Below are 19881 nucleotides of genomic sequence, written 5' to 3'. Positions count from 1 at the left end.
TCCTAGTTTTAAATAATTAAAAACAAAAAACAATTCAATATTATTCATTATATTTCAAAACCAATAATCCTTAAGAAAAAATCTTATGGTTGGACTTAATAACTTTCATGGAACCTATAAAAGTTATTCAAAACAAAAACAGCCAAATTATCATCGCAATAATAAAATTATGTTTGATATAAAAGTTTTTCAATACTAATGCGAATTTCAAGGCCTTGATTCAGAGCTACGGGCAAAAGTCACTTTCTCTTACCTCTCAAAAGGTTCCCAGGTCAATAACATCGGTATAACTTAAAAGTGTGAAATGCGGTCTGTCGTGCTTCATATTCCTTAACACTGCAGAGCATCTGGGAGGTGATTGCAAAACTAGAAAAAAAAAATAAATAAAAGAATAAAATAAAACTCAGTTGGAAGAACAGTGAAGAAAATGAAATTAAGAAAAAAAAAATTGAAATATTTGGGTCGAGTCATAACATCCGTTTTTTTTAACAGATATTTATTTTGCTCTGATTAAATTAAAAAATTATAATTCAATTTATTATGTATTCACAAATATTATCTATAACCTTCTCCCATCTTCCTGGTAGTTTATCAATTCCTTTCTTGTAAAATGTGGTTGCTTTGGAATGGAAGTTTTAGACAGCCTGCTTGACTTCCTCCTCTCAAGACTTTTCCATTCAAAATGTTTTGCTAGGAACAGAAAAGGTGGTAGTCTGTCAGGGCAAGATCCGTGGAGTAAAGTGGATGTGGTAAACTGACCATCCAAACTCAAAAGACTTTTTTCCTAAGTCACCCTTGCTGTATGTGTTCGCGCACTGTCGCGTAAATAATGACGTTTTTGAGATTGACAAGTGCAGGCCGCTTTTCATGGAGTTTCTATTCCACGCTCTGCAACTTCTGAACGTATCTATCCCCAGTAATCGTTAAATTTGACTTCAACAATTCGTGGTAACTTATTCCTTGACAATCCCCACCATATATACAATAAAACCTTGTTGGGATGGATGTTGGCTTTCGGATCAGGTAGGGGTGTTTGATCCTAATCAATCCACTGTCTTTTGCAGACGATATTTCATAGGTAACCCATTTTTCATTGCCTGTTACAATCCTGTTTAAAAAAGGCTCAATTTTTACCTTTGAGAGCAGACTTGTGGCGATTGACATGCGATCTTCTTTATTCCGTTCACTGATATTGTGAGTGCTGCCTCCTGCTGACTTTTCCTAATTTCTCCAGGTAGCGGTTAACAGTTGATTGTGGTGTATTCAAGCTGTCTGCTTTACCTCTTGTAGATTGACGTGGATTTTGCTCCAATGTTGTCTTTAAAAGGCTGTCGTCAAAGTCGGAAGGACGTCAGCCTTCGGTTAGATCCATCCCTCTATTCTCAGTCCGCTGGTGTTCCTCAAGGTAGTATCCTCGGTCCCATCCTCTACACCGTCTATATAGCTGACCTTCCAACCAATCCTAACACTATCCTCACAACGTATGCCGATGAAACATGTATGCTGGCAGTTAATAATAACCTATTAATTCTATCCCAAACTCTCCAATCCCAAATCACAGCCCTCAAACAATGGTGTTGTAATTGCAGGATTAAGATAAATTCCAACAAATTCCATCAAATCACCTTTACCCTTCGTCGTAAACCTACCAACTGCCCTTAAGTTTCATTTATAATGTTACTCTTACCCATGTCGAAAAGATCCGCTACCTTGAACTACATCAAGACAAAACGATTAACCTGGAATCTTCACACAAGAGAGGAAACTGCACGTCGATTTCGACTATTACAGCACTTACTAGACAAACGGTCTAAACTTCCAACTCATTACAAAAGACAAATTTACATGGCTGTAATAAGACCAATCTGGTCATGTGGAGATGAGCTTTGGGGCTCCACTAAATCTTCGAATTCCACTCGTATCCAATCCTTACAATCCAAAATCCTTCGTAAATTCCTCAATACTCCTTACTTTGTCACAAATAAAATCATACATAAAGACTTTAATGTTCCCTATGTAAACGATCTAGCTCGAACTAGATATCACTCCTTCCATTATAAACTCCCTAACCACTCAAACCCCCTAGTTTCTAACCTTGCATCCTCCTCCATTCCTGACAATCCTCCGAGGCGCCTGAAAAGAAGATGGCCACGAGACCTGCTAATGAAAAATATTATTAGAGTGCTACTAATGGGTAGTTTCTCTATACGCCTATAACGCTCCATTTTAACTTATATCAAATTTACTAAATGCATTATCATGTATAGTTGTAAATAGTAATAAATAAAAAAAAATTTGCTTATCTGAAAAAAATAAAAAGTTCTCATTATTAGCAATGATAAACAACAGATAAATAATACACATTAAAAATTTTATTAATAAATAAAGGAGAAAAATAGAAATATACGATTCTAGTGAGGAAAGCTAAGACGCCCGATCTTTCTTAATTGTCTAAGTGTTACTTTTCTTTTGTTAAACTATTGTATTCTTGACAGAAATAAAACTTATATCTGTTATTCACGCCTCTAGAAATCCTAAAATACGGATTTTATAAAAAAAAAAAAAATAAGAAATTGTGTACGTAACTTTCGCCTTTTTGGTCTTTCTAGGTAATGTTCTAGGTAATCCATGAATATTACCCTTATATAATCAATCCGAAGGTCAATCTTTAGTATTACTGTCATTCTGAATGACCGTGCATGATGCACTGAAAATTGGGACACTTAAGCGTTAAATAGTGGTTTCATAACAGTCATTTATATTAATTGATAAGTTATTTATCAATTATGTTAAAAACGCCATATAAACATGAAAATTCTAGTATTATTGTTTTATTGCTCTAAAACATTTAGAAATCAGATATACAAATTTGGATTATTCCTCTGAGATCTATAAATTTATAGAGTAACTAAAATGTACATAAATAGCCGAAACAAAAGGAAGGATTTAGAAATAATTTCAAACTATGCAATAAACATTTTGCAGTCAATCACATGGTGCGATGTACATTCTATCTTGGCGTCCTTGTATTATATACTCCAGGTATAAGCTAAAAACTTTATATCTCTTCAAACTAGGAAAGTTTCCAGCAGAAATAACAAGCTTTCAGTTAGTAAATAATCTTTCACATTTATTAAAAATTCTTCAGTGTTTAAATAATGCAAATACATTCTTAATAAAGATAATCCATAGCCATATCGCATATTATTATTAAAAATAGGCATACATACAAATAAGTAATAAATATAATTCTAGTATACCAAATATAGCAATAATGTAACTTAATGTAAAGTATTATTTTTTTAAATATCTAAACTAATACATACAGAACGCAGACAGGGCTGGTTAGAAACTATAATGGCCACTGATTAACAGGCACTGATTTAAAATGAAGATCGTCAGCCCGTTGCTAGGCGACGCCTTAGCAACCATTCAACAGCCCTTAGCAACGATTTCTCTACTTAACTATTGTAATAAAAATATAAAATACATATGCTTCTTTTCAAATAACAAAAATTCCAAAAACAAAATAAATGTAAATAAATTAAACACTAATACTAACAAAATATTTACAAATTTATTATTAAACATGGTGTTAACAATGAATAAAAATGCTTTTTATACACAAATAAAATTGCTCTTCAAATTTGATTTATCATAAAAAATATACGTAATAATATACATACACGGAGAGTTCAAGAGTTTTATTCTGTGTAAATAGGAATTAAAAGTCAAAAATTCTCAAGATATGTCCGTTAACGCGTTTAGAGGATAGTCACGTCTAATTATTTTCATTGAATTATTTAGGTTATAATAAATAAATTATTGTATGTTGCAACTACCTTATTAATGAAATGAAAACATCAACTTTCAAATTAAATGTTGTTCAAAGTGATTACCTTGAGTATTAAGGCGGGCACGTCACATTTATTTGACAGTAGCAGTGGACGAACAGCACTGAGCATGGAATCGATTTATTTATTTATATTATTTCTTTGCGCAATAAATCAAAACACGAACGAAAGTAAATTTGGATTTGTAACTTGTGAGATTAAAAATTCTGATGTTTAGAAAAAAGTGCTGAATTAAAAATTTTAATTTCCATATTATTGTAACTGTAAATATTTACAGTTAGTAATGGAATTAAGAAAGCGAAAGGAGGGAATATTTATTTTTCAAACAGTTCTAAGGTATTCTCTGATATGTAAAGACCATTTTTAAGTGTTAAAAATTAGAGGTTTACATTTAAGACATGGGAAGATATTCGCGCTTTTATAATGAATCAGAAAGAAAAAGATCGGACACTACAAGAAATTGGAAAAATGGTAAATGAGTCCCACGCCAATTTTCACTACATAATCAACAGCTATAAAGAAAATTAAAATTTAGTAAATAGACCTTCAGGGAGAAGTAACCACACTAAGATCTAATAGTTATAAAGGTCATGCATCAAGAAAAATATCAATTATTAAGAAGAAAAACGTTTAGAATTTGCAAAAACCAATTTACACAAGCCACTAGCATTTTGGGATTCCATTACTCTCAGCTTCATAATCTTCCTATTTCATAATACGAATTAAAATTTAATCATTAGATGGTAGGAGTTGTATGTGGAGGAAATGCAGTAAACATTTAAATCCCAAAAATGTTATAAGAACCCTTAAACGTGTAGTACAAGACAAGAAAAAAGTTAGTTATTTTACAACAATTTTTTATTACTTTAATGAAAACTGTGTATAATTACTAGCCAAAATTGATGAGATTGCTCCAAATCGTTAAAACTACCAAAATCACAAGAAAGTCCAATAGAACATCATTCAAAGTAGAGTAAATTTACTAAAATATGTTCACAGAGCTGTTTACATTCAATAGATCCTGAATTACAGTTTTTATTAAAAGCAACATTTTATAAACAATGTCAGGTATAATCAGCAATTAGTGAAACCATTGTGGTAAATCTATATCTTAGGAACTATGAGATGTACATAGTTCTATTAGCACTCAAAGTAAAGCAAGTTCAATGTGCTATAAAGTAGTGCAGTTGTTAGGGGTTGAAGTTTTCACAATATCAGCTTTATAGCTAGTTGTACATATAAATATCATAAAAACTATTACTGCTACAAAGATAAACTACTTTATTGTACATTCAACTAGCTTTCATTAGAATACTGGCATACATCTTTAAGTCCAATGGTTCCTAAGATATAGTTCATCAAAAAATTTGTCTGAACAACTACAAATCATTTTGTTCATCGATTTTGGCAAATATGGAAACAACTACTCCTACGAAGATAAAACTTATAAGCTACATTACAGAAAATTAAACTAGCATTAATTTGAGTGATAATAGACATCTGTACATCTCATGGTTTCTGAGATAAATATTTTCCACAATAAATTCACTAATTACTGATTTTTTCAGTGTAAATTTCATGAAATGTTGGTTTTTGAAAAAACTGAATCTCAAGAACTATTGAATGTAAAAAGCTCTGTTAGGGTTATTATTTTAGTAAATTTGCTTAACTTTAAATGATGTATTAGGTTTTCTATAGTTGTAGGTAGTTTCAAAGATATGTTGTTACGAACGAAAAATTAATTTTTTTAAAACATTTTGTTAAAAACTACCCTTAACTATACTTGGCAGATTCATCAATTTTTACCAGAAGTTAAAAGTGGTTTTCATTAAAGAAATCAAAAAATAGGGTGAAAAAACTTTTATTCCACCGAGCTTTTGCACTAGTACCATTAAGAAGCATACTAGCGTGGGGTTACATGACTGCTACAGAGGTAGGAAAATTAGTATTTATAGATGGTGAGATCATAAGGCATTTTAAAAACTAATTTGAAAACCAGTGACCATAATCTGGGGTTTAGAGTCTCATTCTTTTTTCAACAGGAATATTATCCATATTGTAAAGTGTGTTAAGGTATAGTTGATATTCAATTTCATACACCTCCTCAGAGTCCCGCTCTCAAACCTACTGAGCATCTGAAGGAAGAAATTGGAAGGGAATTTAGTAAACAAGATTAAAAACAAAAATGATTTTTAAAATTCCATAATCTCATAATAGAATTAAATTCAGCCAGAAGTGACTCCGAAATTAGTGGGTGCGATTAATTTGATTGAAGTTATTTGAGAAAAAGGAGGAAATACTAATTATAAAAACAGCCAACCAATTCGCAGAATACAAATATAGGTGTATGAATACTTTTTGATATGTTTTTTTACTGTTTTGATTTATTGGACATTCCAATTTTTTTTTTTAAATATAAATTTTAAGTGTACAAATTGTTATAAAATATAAATATTTACTTGAAAGTTTTTTTTCTGAAAATTTCTTGAAAATTATGATTTGTTTAAAAACTTGTATAATGTATGGAGAATTTTTATGCCCAGTGTAAGTTATGAATATACTCCAGCATTCTTACAATTTCTGAAAAATAACAGTAACAAATATATTTTAAATAACAATAATCAGGTACAATTTGAATTCAAACAAAAAAAATAGGGAATAAGTTATTCTTTAGAAAAGGGTCTGCATTAACAGATAACAGTAAAGTTTTAAAAGAAAGTAAATTCATGAATTCTATCCACAAACATATTTATTTTATTTTTCCAATATAAAATAATAAAATTTCTAAACAATGCTTTTGTTTACAGGTTATATCCTCTACCTAATGGCAGGTAGTATACTTGCTCTAATAGGAATAGCAACTTTAATTTGGAAACCAGTAGATGTTTTGTTACATGAGGTAAGAAATTAATTAAATTAAATTCCACAATTAAATTTACTGTACAATTTAACTTATATATCTTCTGTAGGAAGATAGTCCAGAGGGCGAACAAAAAAGGTACACAAACTCGCAAAATAAACTTTTAATTATTAATCTTTAATTCTTACTTTTCCTTTCATAACCTTTTTTATTTATAGTATATATATATTTTTGTTATACAACTTTCTAGGAATATTCTATAGCCTTATCTTATTTCAAAATGTGTCTAGTTCCCTCTCAGCCCCAATGATTCTGTGTTAAGTAGGGCAAAAAAAAAAGTTTCTTATTTATATATAATAGTTTAATTGTTGTTTCTGCCTTTTTTGAACGCCACCTGGACCATCTTCCTATACTATTTATTTTATTACAATGAAGCTTCTTATCTATTATTAAGGTTCATTCGTAGCCGAGTGAGTTAAAACACCAACTTTGACTGGCTCGAGACTGCAGCAGCACCGGTTCGCATCTGGCCTAGGAGGGTCGACTTAAGTCTGTAGTTGTAACAACGAAATGAAAACTTGACCCCCTCACCATGGTTAGAATAGGTTGTAACCTGTAGATAACCCTTCCCCCTCCCTTGAACACGTCAGAAACGACCAGGATGGGAGTCATACAAAATACTTTCAGTATTATGAAAGAAAAGTATTTCAATTACAAACTACATTCAAGCTGTTTGGAACACAAATTACACTTTTGTATTTTGGAAGAAAATTATTTCAAATACAAATTATACTGTTCCTCCCTCAGTGTAAGAGGCCATGTTTTTCATCCCTAAAGAACAGTAGGAAGGATAAGTTAACTCTAACTTTGAAGGTATGGACAGAAGGCAGGAGCTAATCTCTTTCAAAACTAACAAATTACAAGAATTTCCCAACTTTATTTCCTCATTAACTTTGCTTTTTCTAGTAATTGCCGACCAGTGGTTTCCAATCCACATAGATCTATAGACTACTAAGCCAAAAACTGAACCATGTGCAGCCCACCCCCAAACATGACTTAGGGCAAAGAAGGATCCCCCCCCCCCCCCCCCGGAAATTATTTCAAAATTATATTGCTCTAAAGTGCATTTTGTGTCATTTTTACAGTGCATTTGCCTGATAAAAACTTTTGGCTGACACCTAAACATCAGAAAAGATAAACAATAGAGTATTAGGAGCCTCTGCTAAAGACCCAAAATATTTAAAACTCTCTACCTGTTAAAATTTATTTCCTTCTACATTACTGAAATTGTAGTCATTCCTGCTGCTGATATATTTTATTTGTATTCATTTTGAAACCTAGTTTGAAACCAATCTTTACAACTTTTATCTACCTAGATTGGTATTGGTAAATTATTAGGTTATTATAGAAATCAACATACTTTGAATCATGCAGAGGAATGATGCAAAGGATGGGTCAAAAGGAACCAGAGGAGGGCAATAAATCAAAGCATATAGGGAAGGAAGTCCATTGCAGAAAATCTTGCCAAGAAGGAATTCAATATGTAGATGGTTGGAAGAGGAAGATACTTCAAGGATTCAGGACTTCAGGCTGTTATGGACAAATAGGCCAACACCTCCACCAGTTCGGCCTAACTGGTCATGATGAATAAAATTAAGGAGGTATGTGGGGTTTAAGCATGTTTCAGACACAGCAATGGTGTGGTAAAAAAATCTGCTTTTCACCATCCTTTCCAATATCGTAACGATTATTAAACAAATCATAATTGCCACAAATTTAATTATAATTGGTGTGGATCAGTACACCATACCAAAGCTATGACTAAAACAACTAGGCCTTACCAAAGCCAACAACCAACGGGCGTTGATGACCAGGCTGTTAAACGCCCTTTCAAAACTAACAAACAAACAAACAAAAATTATGGGTAAAATACTGTAGGAATTCATCATAATGGGCGGGGAAGGATTGGTAATTGGGATAATATGATATGACAAGTACTATTAATACTTTATCAACTATTGTAGGATTTAATATTAACAGCATAGAGGAATGTAATGTAATATTTTTTCACAATATTCTTACCATTTTCTCTCTACTGAAAACAGACTTCATAGGGCTTTGTAACAGGTGAAAGCCATAGTTTGATCAAATCTTAATCCACCCTGAGCCTTAAAACCTAAGCTCTTAAACGATTATTGGAGACTATTTAAGGGTTAAATGAGGCAAATGGAGATAACCACACTGTCTCATAAGAATACTATAAGTTCAAGAGTCACCTCTCCAAATATCTATTAGAAAACACTTTATGAGTTGTTTGAGAACTATTTTTTGTTTATATTACTATATTATGAATTTATAATATAAATAAATAAATAAATAATCTATATAACATTATGAATGGAAAACAAACAATATCATCACCATTTACAGTGCATAATAATCTTTCTTTTTATTTCTCGCAGAGGCTGAAAATGGTTCCTGGATTACCTCCATATGATTGGTGGAAAACGCCGCCTGATGTAGTAGTGCTCAAGGCTTATGTTTTCAATATAACAAATAGTGAGGAATTTATTCGTGGAGAGACAAATAAACTTAAGGTACAAGAAGTCGGCCCATATATTTTCAAGTAAGTGATGATGCTACATTATATGAATGCACTATTTTAATTATCCTATCTAATAATTCTAAATCGATAGCCTCAACTATAGAACTCTCTAGAAGTTTTTCAATCAAGACTCCCTTTATCAGAAAAGATATTTTAATGATTTCATTAGTAGAAATATATAAATATAAACAGGCTCCGTTATTAAAAATATAGATAAATATATGACCTATAACTCTAACCTTCCGTACAGAAGTAGGAATACTTCAAATTACCGGCCTAAAAAAAAAATTAATCATAATAACTTGCAAATAGTGCTTTTATGTTAAGCATAACAACAATAACCATAGTCAATGTTACAATCTACAGAATACATCAAATATAAAATAAACTAATTTTTCTTGTTAGAAGTACCACTATTCAACAAAACCAGCAGTATATATTATTTTTGGGGAAAATGATAAAAAAAAGTTATGATACGCTTTTATCATGCTTTAGTTGTCTTCTTTCGGAAACATTTTAAGTCAGGGGCTAATCTCTTCTCCATCGTAAAAGCCTAAACAATTAGCATTTGGTCCGACTTTTATGATCCCAGGAAGCCACATGAAAAATTGAGGAATTTTCGAAGATGGTTCACCCGCTTGAAATATTGACCCTGAAATAAAGCTTTTTTTGAGAATCAACCATAAGCATGAATTTTAATTTTAATACTAGAGAAACTAGTTGTTCCTTTTTGTTTTCTTTATTTCTTATTTACTAGTCTTTAGTGCTTCAGTTTTCCTTTCCTACCTTTAGAATTATATTAGTTTTTCTTTAGTTTCATTGTTATTTTATCCATATAGTTATATATTGTTCTATTTATGATTTTTCCTAATTGTACATAGAAACTTATTCTACTTAAACTGTCTATCAATTAACTACGGACTGTTCCCTTCTACATTATAGTGAGAAAGTTAATGGATAGCATTACTAGTTAAAGCAGGGTGTTTCCACATACAACCAGGATTATAAGGAGGACTAATTATATGGATGAAATAAAAAAATAAATTGAAGAAAATGTAAAGCATTCCTGAAAATGTGTGAAGGGCCATGAAAGGTCAAAGATAACTAAATAAAAAACAAAGAAAAAAAAGAAGAAGAATTAGTTTAATAAATATTGAAATGATAATAAAATAATCTTCCATTAATGAATTAGTTTATCAATTTTAATTTTATTCTAATTTTCCTCTTTTTCAAGATAATTTACTTCCTTTTTAAAGTTATTTATTACAAAGAAACAAGAAAGAAATTTTTTGTGGTGTTTATTTTCATATATATTTTTTTACAGAGAAAAGTTCAACCACACCAATGTTGTATTTCACAAAAATGGTACAATGACCTATGTAGCAACCCGCATGGCTGTTTTTCAACCAGAGATGAACACTCTGAAGTTGAATGACACTATAATAGTTGCGAATATAGCAACTTTGGTAAGTAGTGTTTTAATATATGATAATTTAAAAGAAATTTTCATTCATCTAAATAATACCTAATAATTTATCTCTTATCTCCTTTACCTAATAATTTATCTCTTACATCCGATATCTTGAGCCAGAGTTTCATTCCAGCTGCGGCAGATAATTTATTCTGTTATAGTACAGGCTGTGAATCGACACACGGGTTAGAAATTTTTCCAATGGTGTTCACCAATATAGTGTTATAGTGGTTCACAGAGCCTCTATAGAATGAATACCCTAAATTTTTCCAATGGTGTTCACCAATATAGTGTTATAGTGGTTCACAGAGCCTCTATAGAATGAATACCCTAAATTTAAGAGGAAGGAGAGGAGTGAGAACCTGGCTGTTGAGCATGATCCTGACCCAAATCACCTCCTTTCATAATACTTGGTCAAGAAACAGTACTTCCTTAGCAAGCCAATTCTTTGTTTTAGTAATTTTTAATTTGGCTCGATATAACTGAATGTTTTTAAAAACTTCTCTGCTCATTATAAGTACAGTTTTTTTCCCCGTTCCTTAAAAAAACACTTAATACATACATAAACGGCACAATAATCCATCAATGAATCAGGACCTCCTCCAAAAGCTTCCATCATTCCTTTCTATCCTATGCAATAGACATCAAATTATCTTTATTTAGCCATTTTTATGTCATTTTAAGTTGGGTCTCCCTACTCTTCTTGGTTGGTGAAGGAACCCCTAGCCAGTTTATCCGAGATTTCATTGTCGTCCATTCTTATGATATCCTCTGTCCATCTCAGCCTTCTAAACTTCACAAACCTTTCAACATTCGCGTCCTTGAAGAGGTTTTAAATTTACATAATTTTTCTTCTTCCCCAGTAACCTTCTCTGATTGGGCCAAAGATTCTTCTCAATATTTTTCTCCAAAATAAGAAAAGTCTATTTGTGTCACTTTAGTTAGTGCCATCCATAAGGACCGGGTATATTAGCATTTTGTAAGTTCTCACTTTGGTTTGATTGGCAATGTACTGAAAAGTTTAAAAATCTCAAAGTAGCATCTATTTGCTGCTGCTAATCTCAGATAAAAACACTCGTTGCAACAACATCTTGCCAACAAATTACTATGCGGAGTCAGAACTTATTCTCTCTCAATAATTTGAATCCTTTCATCTTTCAACTACATGGACCAGAAAGGGAACTTGTTTATGAAGTTGAGATATCAGGATCTTATAGACATAATTTTAAGTTTGAATAGAAAAGAAAATTATAGTTGCAAGGGCTGATAGAAAACTATGAAAACATTTCCAAGCAATAAATTAAAACTCTAATAACTATTAGATAACTAATATAATCTAGACAGTGCTAAATCATTAATTGTTATAATTGAAAGAGTAAGTGGAAGAAGAAAGGGCTAACAGTTTTTTGATTTTTTGAATCTTTAGTATGGATGAAGAGGGTGCCTATCAAGCTAGCATGAGGTACTCTCACCTCAAAATCCAATTAATAACTGAGATTCCTTGATGTAGAAGGGGCTAAGTACACTTCAAAACATAACAAGCTTCAACTAAGAAAATTGAACTTTGTTTTCTTAAAATTTACTATTTGTAATATAACCTCTTTAATTAATTATAATTATAATTAACTGTAATTAATTATTAAATCATAAGTCATAAAAAACAAATTATTTCTTTTCCAGGGAATACCATCCTATTTATGGGATGCTTCATTTCTCACAAGACAAGGTGTTAGATTTTTGATGAATCGCCTCAATTCCAAGCCATTTGTAAAAATAACAGTTGATGATTACTTCTGGAATTTTACAGATCCCTTGTTGCAACTTAGTAACCACCTTTTACCCTTTCTAGTTCCAACTGATAACGTGGGCATACTACATCAAGTGAGTGAAATAATAATTAAAAAAACATATTTTCCATAAGATTATATGTTTGAACTCACAAATTGAAACTAAATTATTCTAGAATAAATTAACGTCTTTAATTGAGATTTAATGAGAATTTTACTGCAGTTTAAGCATTTAAAAATTAATAAAAAATAAATAAATAAAAATGTCAGATTACACTTAACTATTCTGTGAATTATTCTACATTATTCACACACATTCATACTAATAGTAATTAATAAATAGTAAGCTAAACACAATCTGCTGAACGACAGGTTTAAAATATATATTCTTTATTTTCATTTTATTTATAACTTGCATACCCAGCAATGTTTTGCTATTGCTATATTTGAGGATATATCTGTAACCCCAGTGAATATGTGGTTAAGTCAAAATTACTTACTTTTCAGGGGACAACTTTTAAAGTTTGAACATTTATGTAAAATCAGGTTTTCGTGGTAAATCATTGAAATTTCGTCAATACTACCAAAACGTTGGTAACTTGTTACTTGTTTTACACCAATTTGATATGTCTTATCACTAATTAGATAATAGAGTTAACTAATTGTTCACCGACCATTGACAACAGACTTGACCAATAACTCTGTTTTAAAACGTTAACTGACTTAGACACTTATGCACAATGAAGATGTTGCCTCTGTGATTCTCTTAGACCACTTAACTCATTTTGACCAAATTCGACTTAACCACATATTCACTGGGGTGACAGATATATAGATTTAATAAATAAAATAGATAGTTTTTTATAAATTATTGTACATTTGGTTGTTATGATCTAGTAACATAAATAGTTTTTAAATAACAGCCATCATTATGCTTAAAAATTTTGAAACAATTCAGACTGGCATTTTGCAGTTAGGGATGACACAAAAAATGAATATGAAATGCTCTTTTCTAAAAAAAAATTATTAACCTATTTTACACCAAGTCATATTATGTTTTTATACTCTTTTGTAAATATAATATATCTTATTAGAATCAATAATGTTTTTTTCTTATTCCTCGGAAAGAGAGAAATCAATTAGTGTACAATAAACATGAAAAATACGCATACTTCCTGAGCTAGAAACAAAAAAAAAACCTTTCATAAATTTTTGTCTACTCGAGAATTTGGGGATCTCATTATCTTTAAAGCTTTCTATGGGGAAAGGAAACATTTTGAAAAAACTGCATGTAAATTGGTCCACTAATTCAATAGTTTATTGTGGACAAAGATTCGACAGCTATCTTTTATGTATATAGAGATTATTCTCATAAATCAGTTTTAAAAAAATGTTTAAATGTATGAATTAATAACTCTATTAGATAAAGAGAACAGATTTATACCATAGTGAGTAGTCATTATATTTTTTATTTACATATCTGATGAGTTAAGAATTGTATTTACTTTATATTTCATGCGGTTTCAGTTTTTAATTAGGTCCCTACTTTGAAAACTTAAATTACATAAATAGACACTTCTAATGAGCTAAAGGAAATATCATTGTATTTAGTTCTATGTTAGCTCCATTGAAGCCTAAATAAATTGCTTCAATTGCTCTTTTTCAGAGTTTAACATTATTATTCAAGATTATTAAGAGCAGAACTGGAAATAACAAACACACATGAATTTTAGGTATACCGTGATTTTGTGGATGATGTAACTGTTCATATTGGACCAGAAACTCGTCTGAAAAGAAACTTTTTTGAAATAAATAGATGGAGGGGTGGTCCTGGCTTGGGAGTGTGGCCAAATAAAACATGCGATTCGGTAGAAGGATCTTCGGAAGGTGTTCATTATCACCAGGACTTCAGGAGAAATGATACTCTTCGATACCTTAGGAAAACTATCTGCAGAGCTGTGTCTTTATACTATACAAGTGAGTAACAGAAAGAAAAAAAAATTAAGAATTTCAAAGTGTATTACCTAATATTATCATATTTTTCTAATTATAGATTATCTGTGAATATTAAATTATAAATAATCTTCAATATATCCAACAAACACACAGTGAAACTTCAACTATTGATGACCTATATACATTTTTTTTAGTGGTTTTATTTAACAGACTTTAAATATTTAATATTTTCCTAATGATAAATCATAGTTAACGTTAAATAATTAATTATATAAAAGATTTAACATGCTTAATATTATGTACTAGCCTACTTATTGTAAAGAAAAAAAATCTTAGAATAAATTAAACTACGTCAAAGTGGATGACTTTACTCTTTAAGAGCTCCTCAAACATTAAAAGTTTCATGTCGCTGCCTGTTCCAGTGGTTGTAAAAGGGCTCTTTTTTTCTAGGATGGCTGCCTTAAATTCCATTTACTGATTACTAAGTGTTTTAATGAATTTTAGAAAATGGTACAGAGTCTCATTATATGGTGCACTGTCTCATTATATGGTGCACTAACCTATAAACTTAGTGCTACTTTTCGAAAAAAAATAAATACATAGTGATCAACATAGTGTAAAATATTGAATTTTGCATTCATTTATACCCTAAAGAAGCTGAAATATAAATTCCAGAATATTCTGACTCCCATTCTGTAAATGCGTCAAAAATGCAGAAAAAAAAAAAGAATCTAAAATCTGGTGCAAATGTGCCCACTTTGACGGTAGTGAAACATATATATATATATACTGTGTCAGTAATTTAATCCCTCCTTCCTTAGCAAGCTGGAGTAAATAAGAGCATAAAGCCCATTAAACAAAGCAACCATAATTTAATTTAAATAAACATATTTCAGTTTACTTAAATATTCAACTTGTTTTTTCTGTTAAAGAGGACATTAAACGGTATGGTATGACTGGATATAGGTATGAATTACCTAATGATACCTTTTCAAGGCCTGAGAACCCAGAAGAGGAATGCTACAAGACAAAAAAGTACCCTCTAATGCCATCAGGAATATCCGATGTTTCACCATGCTATTTTAGTGAGTTGAAATCATATAAGTAGTAACCAGTAATTCTATCTATGTGTTTTTTTATAAAAAAAAAAAAATTATTATAAATTTCGACACCTTTGTTAATGGTGGTGTTCCTCAGTTTCCCAACACTTTGCAGATTTACAACTGTCATTCTTCTCCTTGAGCAGCCCAAAGTACATTCCTTTACCAAATAATTAACACACAGTATCCTTCCTAAGTCTACTCCTCAAATTTAAATCCTATATCCTCTTCAAGTCCACTTTAAGTCTTCTGACCTTTATACACCTTAGCATAGAACATTACTTCAACACTCCTTTATAGCCCGATCCACTACTTTTTGGAATTATATCCCAACTAATATTCAGGAAACCCCTTCATAATTATATTTAAAACCCTCCTATTCCATTTTCTGTCCACAAGTCAGTCTAACCCTGGCTTAGCATGGTATGCTATAAGACTTAAGTTTCATTATTTATGTTTTATTTAATATCAACACATATATTGCTATGAATTGAGAAAACTGGATTGAAAATAAATTTGATCTAATTAAATATACATCTGAAATAATTATAAGAGGCCATTGCCAAATCAAAGGTATAGAGGCTTGAGCACTGGCATCATACCTCAGCCCAACACAAACATAAGAGTCGTTGGGTGTTGGGCCTCAGGGCAGGTACTTAGATAGAGCAGTATCAAAAGTGGCCGAACAAATAAAATGAATAGGCCAGCATTCAATGTTCATTTTGGACCACTTAACTCTGACTCATAAAGATAACTGGAAAATATGAAAGAATCCTAAATTTTAAAGAATTTCTAACACCAAAAGAAAGTTCTGGTCTCCTCTCCCAAAAGGTAATCGCCCAATGAAATGGCTGGAGAGATATCCAAGAAAGTAGAGCAGGAGACATAAAAAAGTATTTGAGAGTTGGAAGGCCTAGAGTAAAATCCTGGAAGAAGAGTAGGAGAACAGAAGAAGAAAAGATACTGGATTGACAAGCTAGGTCAATCCAGAGGAAACAGAAACCACATCTAGAGGGAAGCCAACACCACCCAGATAAGTCATAATGAAAGTACTATCCTGTAATTCAACTAGCAGCTATATATATAAATATTAAAGTAAGTAGATTAATATAGTAACCCCAGTATTCTCAATTTTATTTAAATCAATATTAATTTATGATCATCATGTTTTTATTTATTAAGTCTTATAAATTGAAATATACTGTCTTTGTAAATAACCGCAATAGAGTTAGTTTAAGATCTAAAACTTGATTTGATAATTCAAATACCCTTCATTTGGCTTATCAGCAGGTTTATTTTCATTGAAATATTCTGACAGGGCTTAAATACCGAATTTTCAAAAAATCTGTCTCTAAAGAACTTTAATTTTGTTTATTTGAAATAATCGATCATCTCTCATTGTTAGTAGTAATAAATAATGGATAAATATGAACTAAGAAAGAATTTGATAATTTACTGAAGGAGAAAACAGTCTTTACACAACCAGCTAAGACAGACTGGGAAATTGGAAACAGTCAAGATCTCTTCCGATCCCATTCTATAGTTCATGAATTTGTTATCCTTTTTTAAGCTATTGTAATCTAGGCAGGAAAAAAGTTAATCATTTTTCACACCTCCACTTCCAGAAACCTTAAACCACAAATATTAATAGCAAAATAACAATACAATTTTTTTAAGTATATTTACCTTTATTATTTTGTTTATTTGAAAAAATTAACTATCTCCAATTATAAATTGTAATAAAAATATGGATGAATATAAAGTATGAAAGAATTAGATAATTGTTTTTCCATGACTATTATGACAATATTTAGATTTTACTTTCACTTACCTATATATGAAATATACAATAAGGTCATATAATAAATATATAATTATTATCATCCTGAATAATAAAGAAATAGTTGTTTTGAAATGTACAAGGATTAATTTCATCTCAAAGAGGTAAGTGAAAGTTGTGTGATGAATGAACCAGGATTTTTTATCCATATGATCAATTGTTATTATTAATCCCTTTACAATATTTTATAAGAATCTTTATTTATTTTTTATTGATGAGTTTGTATTTATTTATTCTAAAAATTCCTTTCAGCTAGATGTTTTATCTTTGTTAGTACACCTTTATTATTCTTAAGATACATCATTTCAAGACTAAATTTTTTTTTTCTGATCTATTTTGTAGATCTACCAATAGTCAGTTCATTTCCACATTTCATGTTTGCTGATCCTCAAATAACAGAGCGACTTGAAGGACTAACTCCTGATTATGAGAAGCATGGATCAGTAGCAACCGTTGAACCAGTAAGTTGTTTTTTTTTACTATCCTTAAATCCGTGAGAGGTGTAGCCTTGAGCATTTTGCTCACATGGAGAAATAAATGTCTATATTTTCCTAGTATTTCATCTGTACTTTTGTCTACCTTCTGCTAGCCCTTTGATGTTGTTATTGCCGCTCGTTTATGTTCCTCTCTACCTATACTCAATTCAGTTTTGCTTTGGCCTCCTCACGACAGCAAGACTGAGAGCATTTCTCTTACCAGTACTACACTACTAATGTGAGATATTTTTTTTCTCATTTGAGCATTTTGCTTACCTTGACACCTCCTGGGTTTCTTATTTTAAATCATGAGCCGAATCAAGATCTTTCAGAGATACAGTGATCAATCAGTGAGTGTGCAGTAACAGGCACGTACAACCTGGTTTTATTATAGTAATAGTTAATTTTGTATTAAAACTAACATCATATTGCATGTTTCTTCAACAAATTTAGATAAAGTTATACCTACAATCAATTTTTCATAGATGTTATAAAGTATTAAAATACATCTATGATTAATATAATAATATAATTTCCTGATAAATCTAGAGCAATACCATCTAGTCATGAAAATTTCTCACTGTTGAGTATTAACTATACCTATCTCTGCCTTATGTTTCAGACAACAGGTATTCCACTCATTGCTTGGGCCAGAAGCCAGTGCAGTATGTATATTCCAGATATGAAAGGATTTCCAAAGTTAAAGAACTTCAGCAATATGGCTATACCCATGTTTTGGCTGGAATATGTGAGTAATTATACATCAAATTAGAAATGAAGAGCTCCAGATCAAAATTCATTCTGTCAATTTCTGAAAAAATCCCCTGCAGTTCAAACAAAAACTTATATCCAATGGACGATATTGCATTTTGCAGTGAATAAAAATGTTCAAACCTCTATAAATCAGTGACAAGAAGAAGTATGATACAAAACATCTCAGTCTTTGGATTCTAGCCAAATATAATGTACAATTCTGATGCAAAATGAATTTTGTTAGAAAATGTACAAAATGCATTTTGATAGGTAGCTCCTCAAATAATTTGAAATGTTAAGACATGTTAGATATAATAATATATAATATAATAATGTTATATATAATATAATAATGTTATATATAATATAATAATGTTATATATAATATAATAATGTTATATATAATATAATAATGTTATATATAATATAATAATGTTATATATAATATAATAATGTTATATATAATATAATAAAATAATGTAACTTTCACTGTTTTCTTGTACAATGAATTATATATATATATTTTTTTTTTTTTAGACACAGAAACAGCCTTATAGGCCACGCTAATATCAATTCTTCCAACTTTCCTCACATATTCCCCTCCTTTCCTTTCTTCCCACCTCTTCTTCATTCTTTCAGATTCTTACTCCTCGTTCCATGGATTATTACAAATAATTTTTTTTTTAAATAGACTTAACTTAACTATAGACAGTAAACTTAACTACAAGACAGTTTACTTAACTATAAGACAGTTTACTTAAATATAAGACTGTTTACTTAACTATCTGACTGTTTGTTTAACTATCAGACTATTTACTTAACTATCAGACTGTTTACTTAACTATCTGACTGTTTGTTTAACTATCAGACTATTTATTTAATTATCAGACTGTTTACTTAACTATCTGACTATTTACTTTACCATCTGACTGTTTACATAACAATCAGACCCTTTTTCTCAGATTTCTTTTTTAATATCATTAAAATCCTGGAGATTTATTTAAAATTACAGAATAGAAATTATTGAAATCCATGATTATAATATGGGACTTTTGTAGTCCACTATATGAGTTCAATTAATTTATTTCTGATTAATCTTGGTAAAAGTATTTCTTACAACTGATAATACTAATATTTAAAATAATGTATTAATTGTTGACAATGGATTAACATGAGGAT

At 30.5% G+C, this 19881-nt stretch overlaps 1 protein-coding gene across 2 annotated transcripts in view; it reads left to right on the top strand.

Annotated features, from left to right (window-relative positions):
- LOC106685639 (scavenger receptor class B member 1) overlaps positions 1-19881 on the top strand; it is a 162074-nt gene that overhangs the window by 139731 nt on the left and 2462 nt on the right. The window contains exons 1-9 of one of the 2 annotated variants that reach the window (XM_067051504.1): positions 4063-4325; positions 6662-6753; positions 9177-9340; positions 10644-10785; positions 12471-12671; positions 14311-14554; positions 15466-15618; positions 17816-17934; positions 18572-18697. In XM_067051504.1, the coding sequence (XP_066907605.1) occupies positions 4253-4325; positions 6662-6753; positions 9177-9340; positions 10644-10785; positions 12471-12671; positions 14311-14554; positions 15466-15618; positions 17816-17934; positions 18572-18697 (1314 nt within the window). In that variant the 5' untranslated portion in view covers positions 4063-4252. Of the gene's footprint in view, positions 1-4062; positions 4326-6661; positions 6754-9176; positions 9341-10643; positions 10786-12470; positions 12672-14310; positions 14555-15465; positions 15619-17815; positions 17935-18571; positions 18698-19881 lie in introns of those variants that run through there. The other variant, XM_014428432.2, reaches the window with a different exon arrangement.

Source organism: Halyomorpha halys, unplaced genomic scaffold (genome assembly GCF_000696795.3).
Source record: "Halyomorpha halys isolate HHAL.00 unplaced genomic scaffold, Hhal_1.1 Scaffold719.1, whole genome shotgun sequence".
NCBI classification, from domain to species: domain Eukaryota; kingdom Metazoa; phylum Arthropoda; class Insecta; order Hemiptera; family Pentatomidae; genus Halyomorpha; species Halyomorpha halys.
The sequence above is the reverse complement of the archived record's forward strand: the minus strand, read 5'-3'. Positions and strand labels throughout refer to the sequence as shown.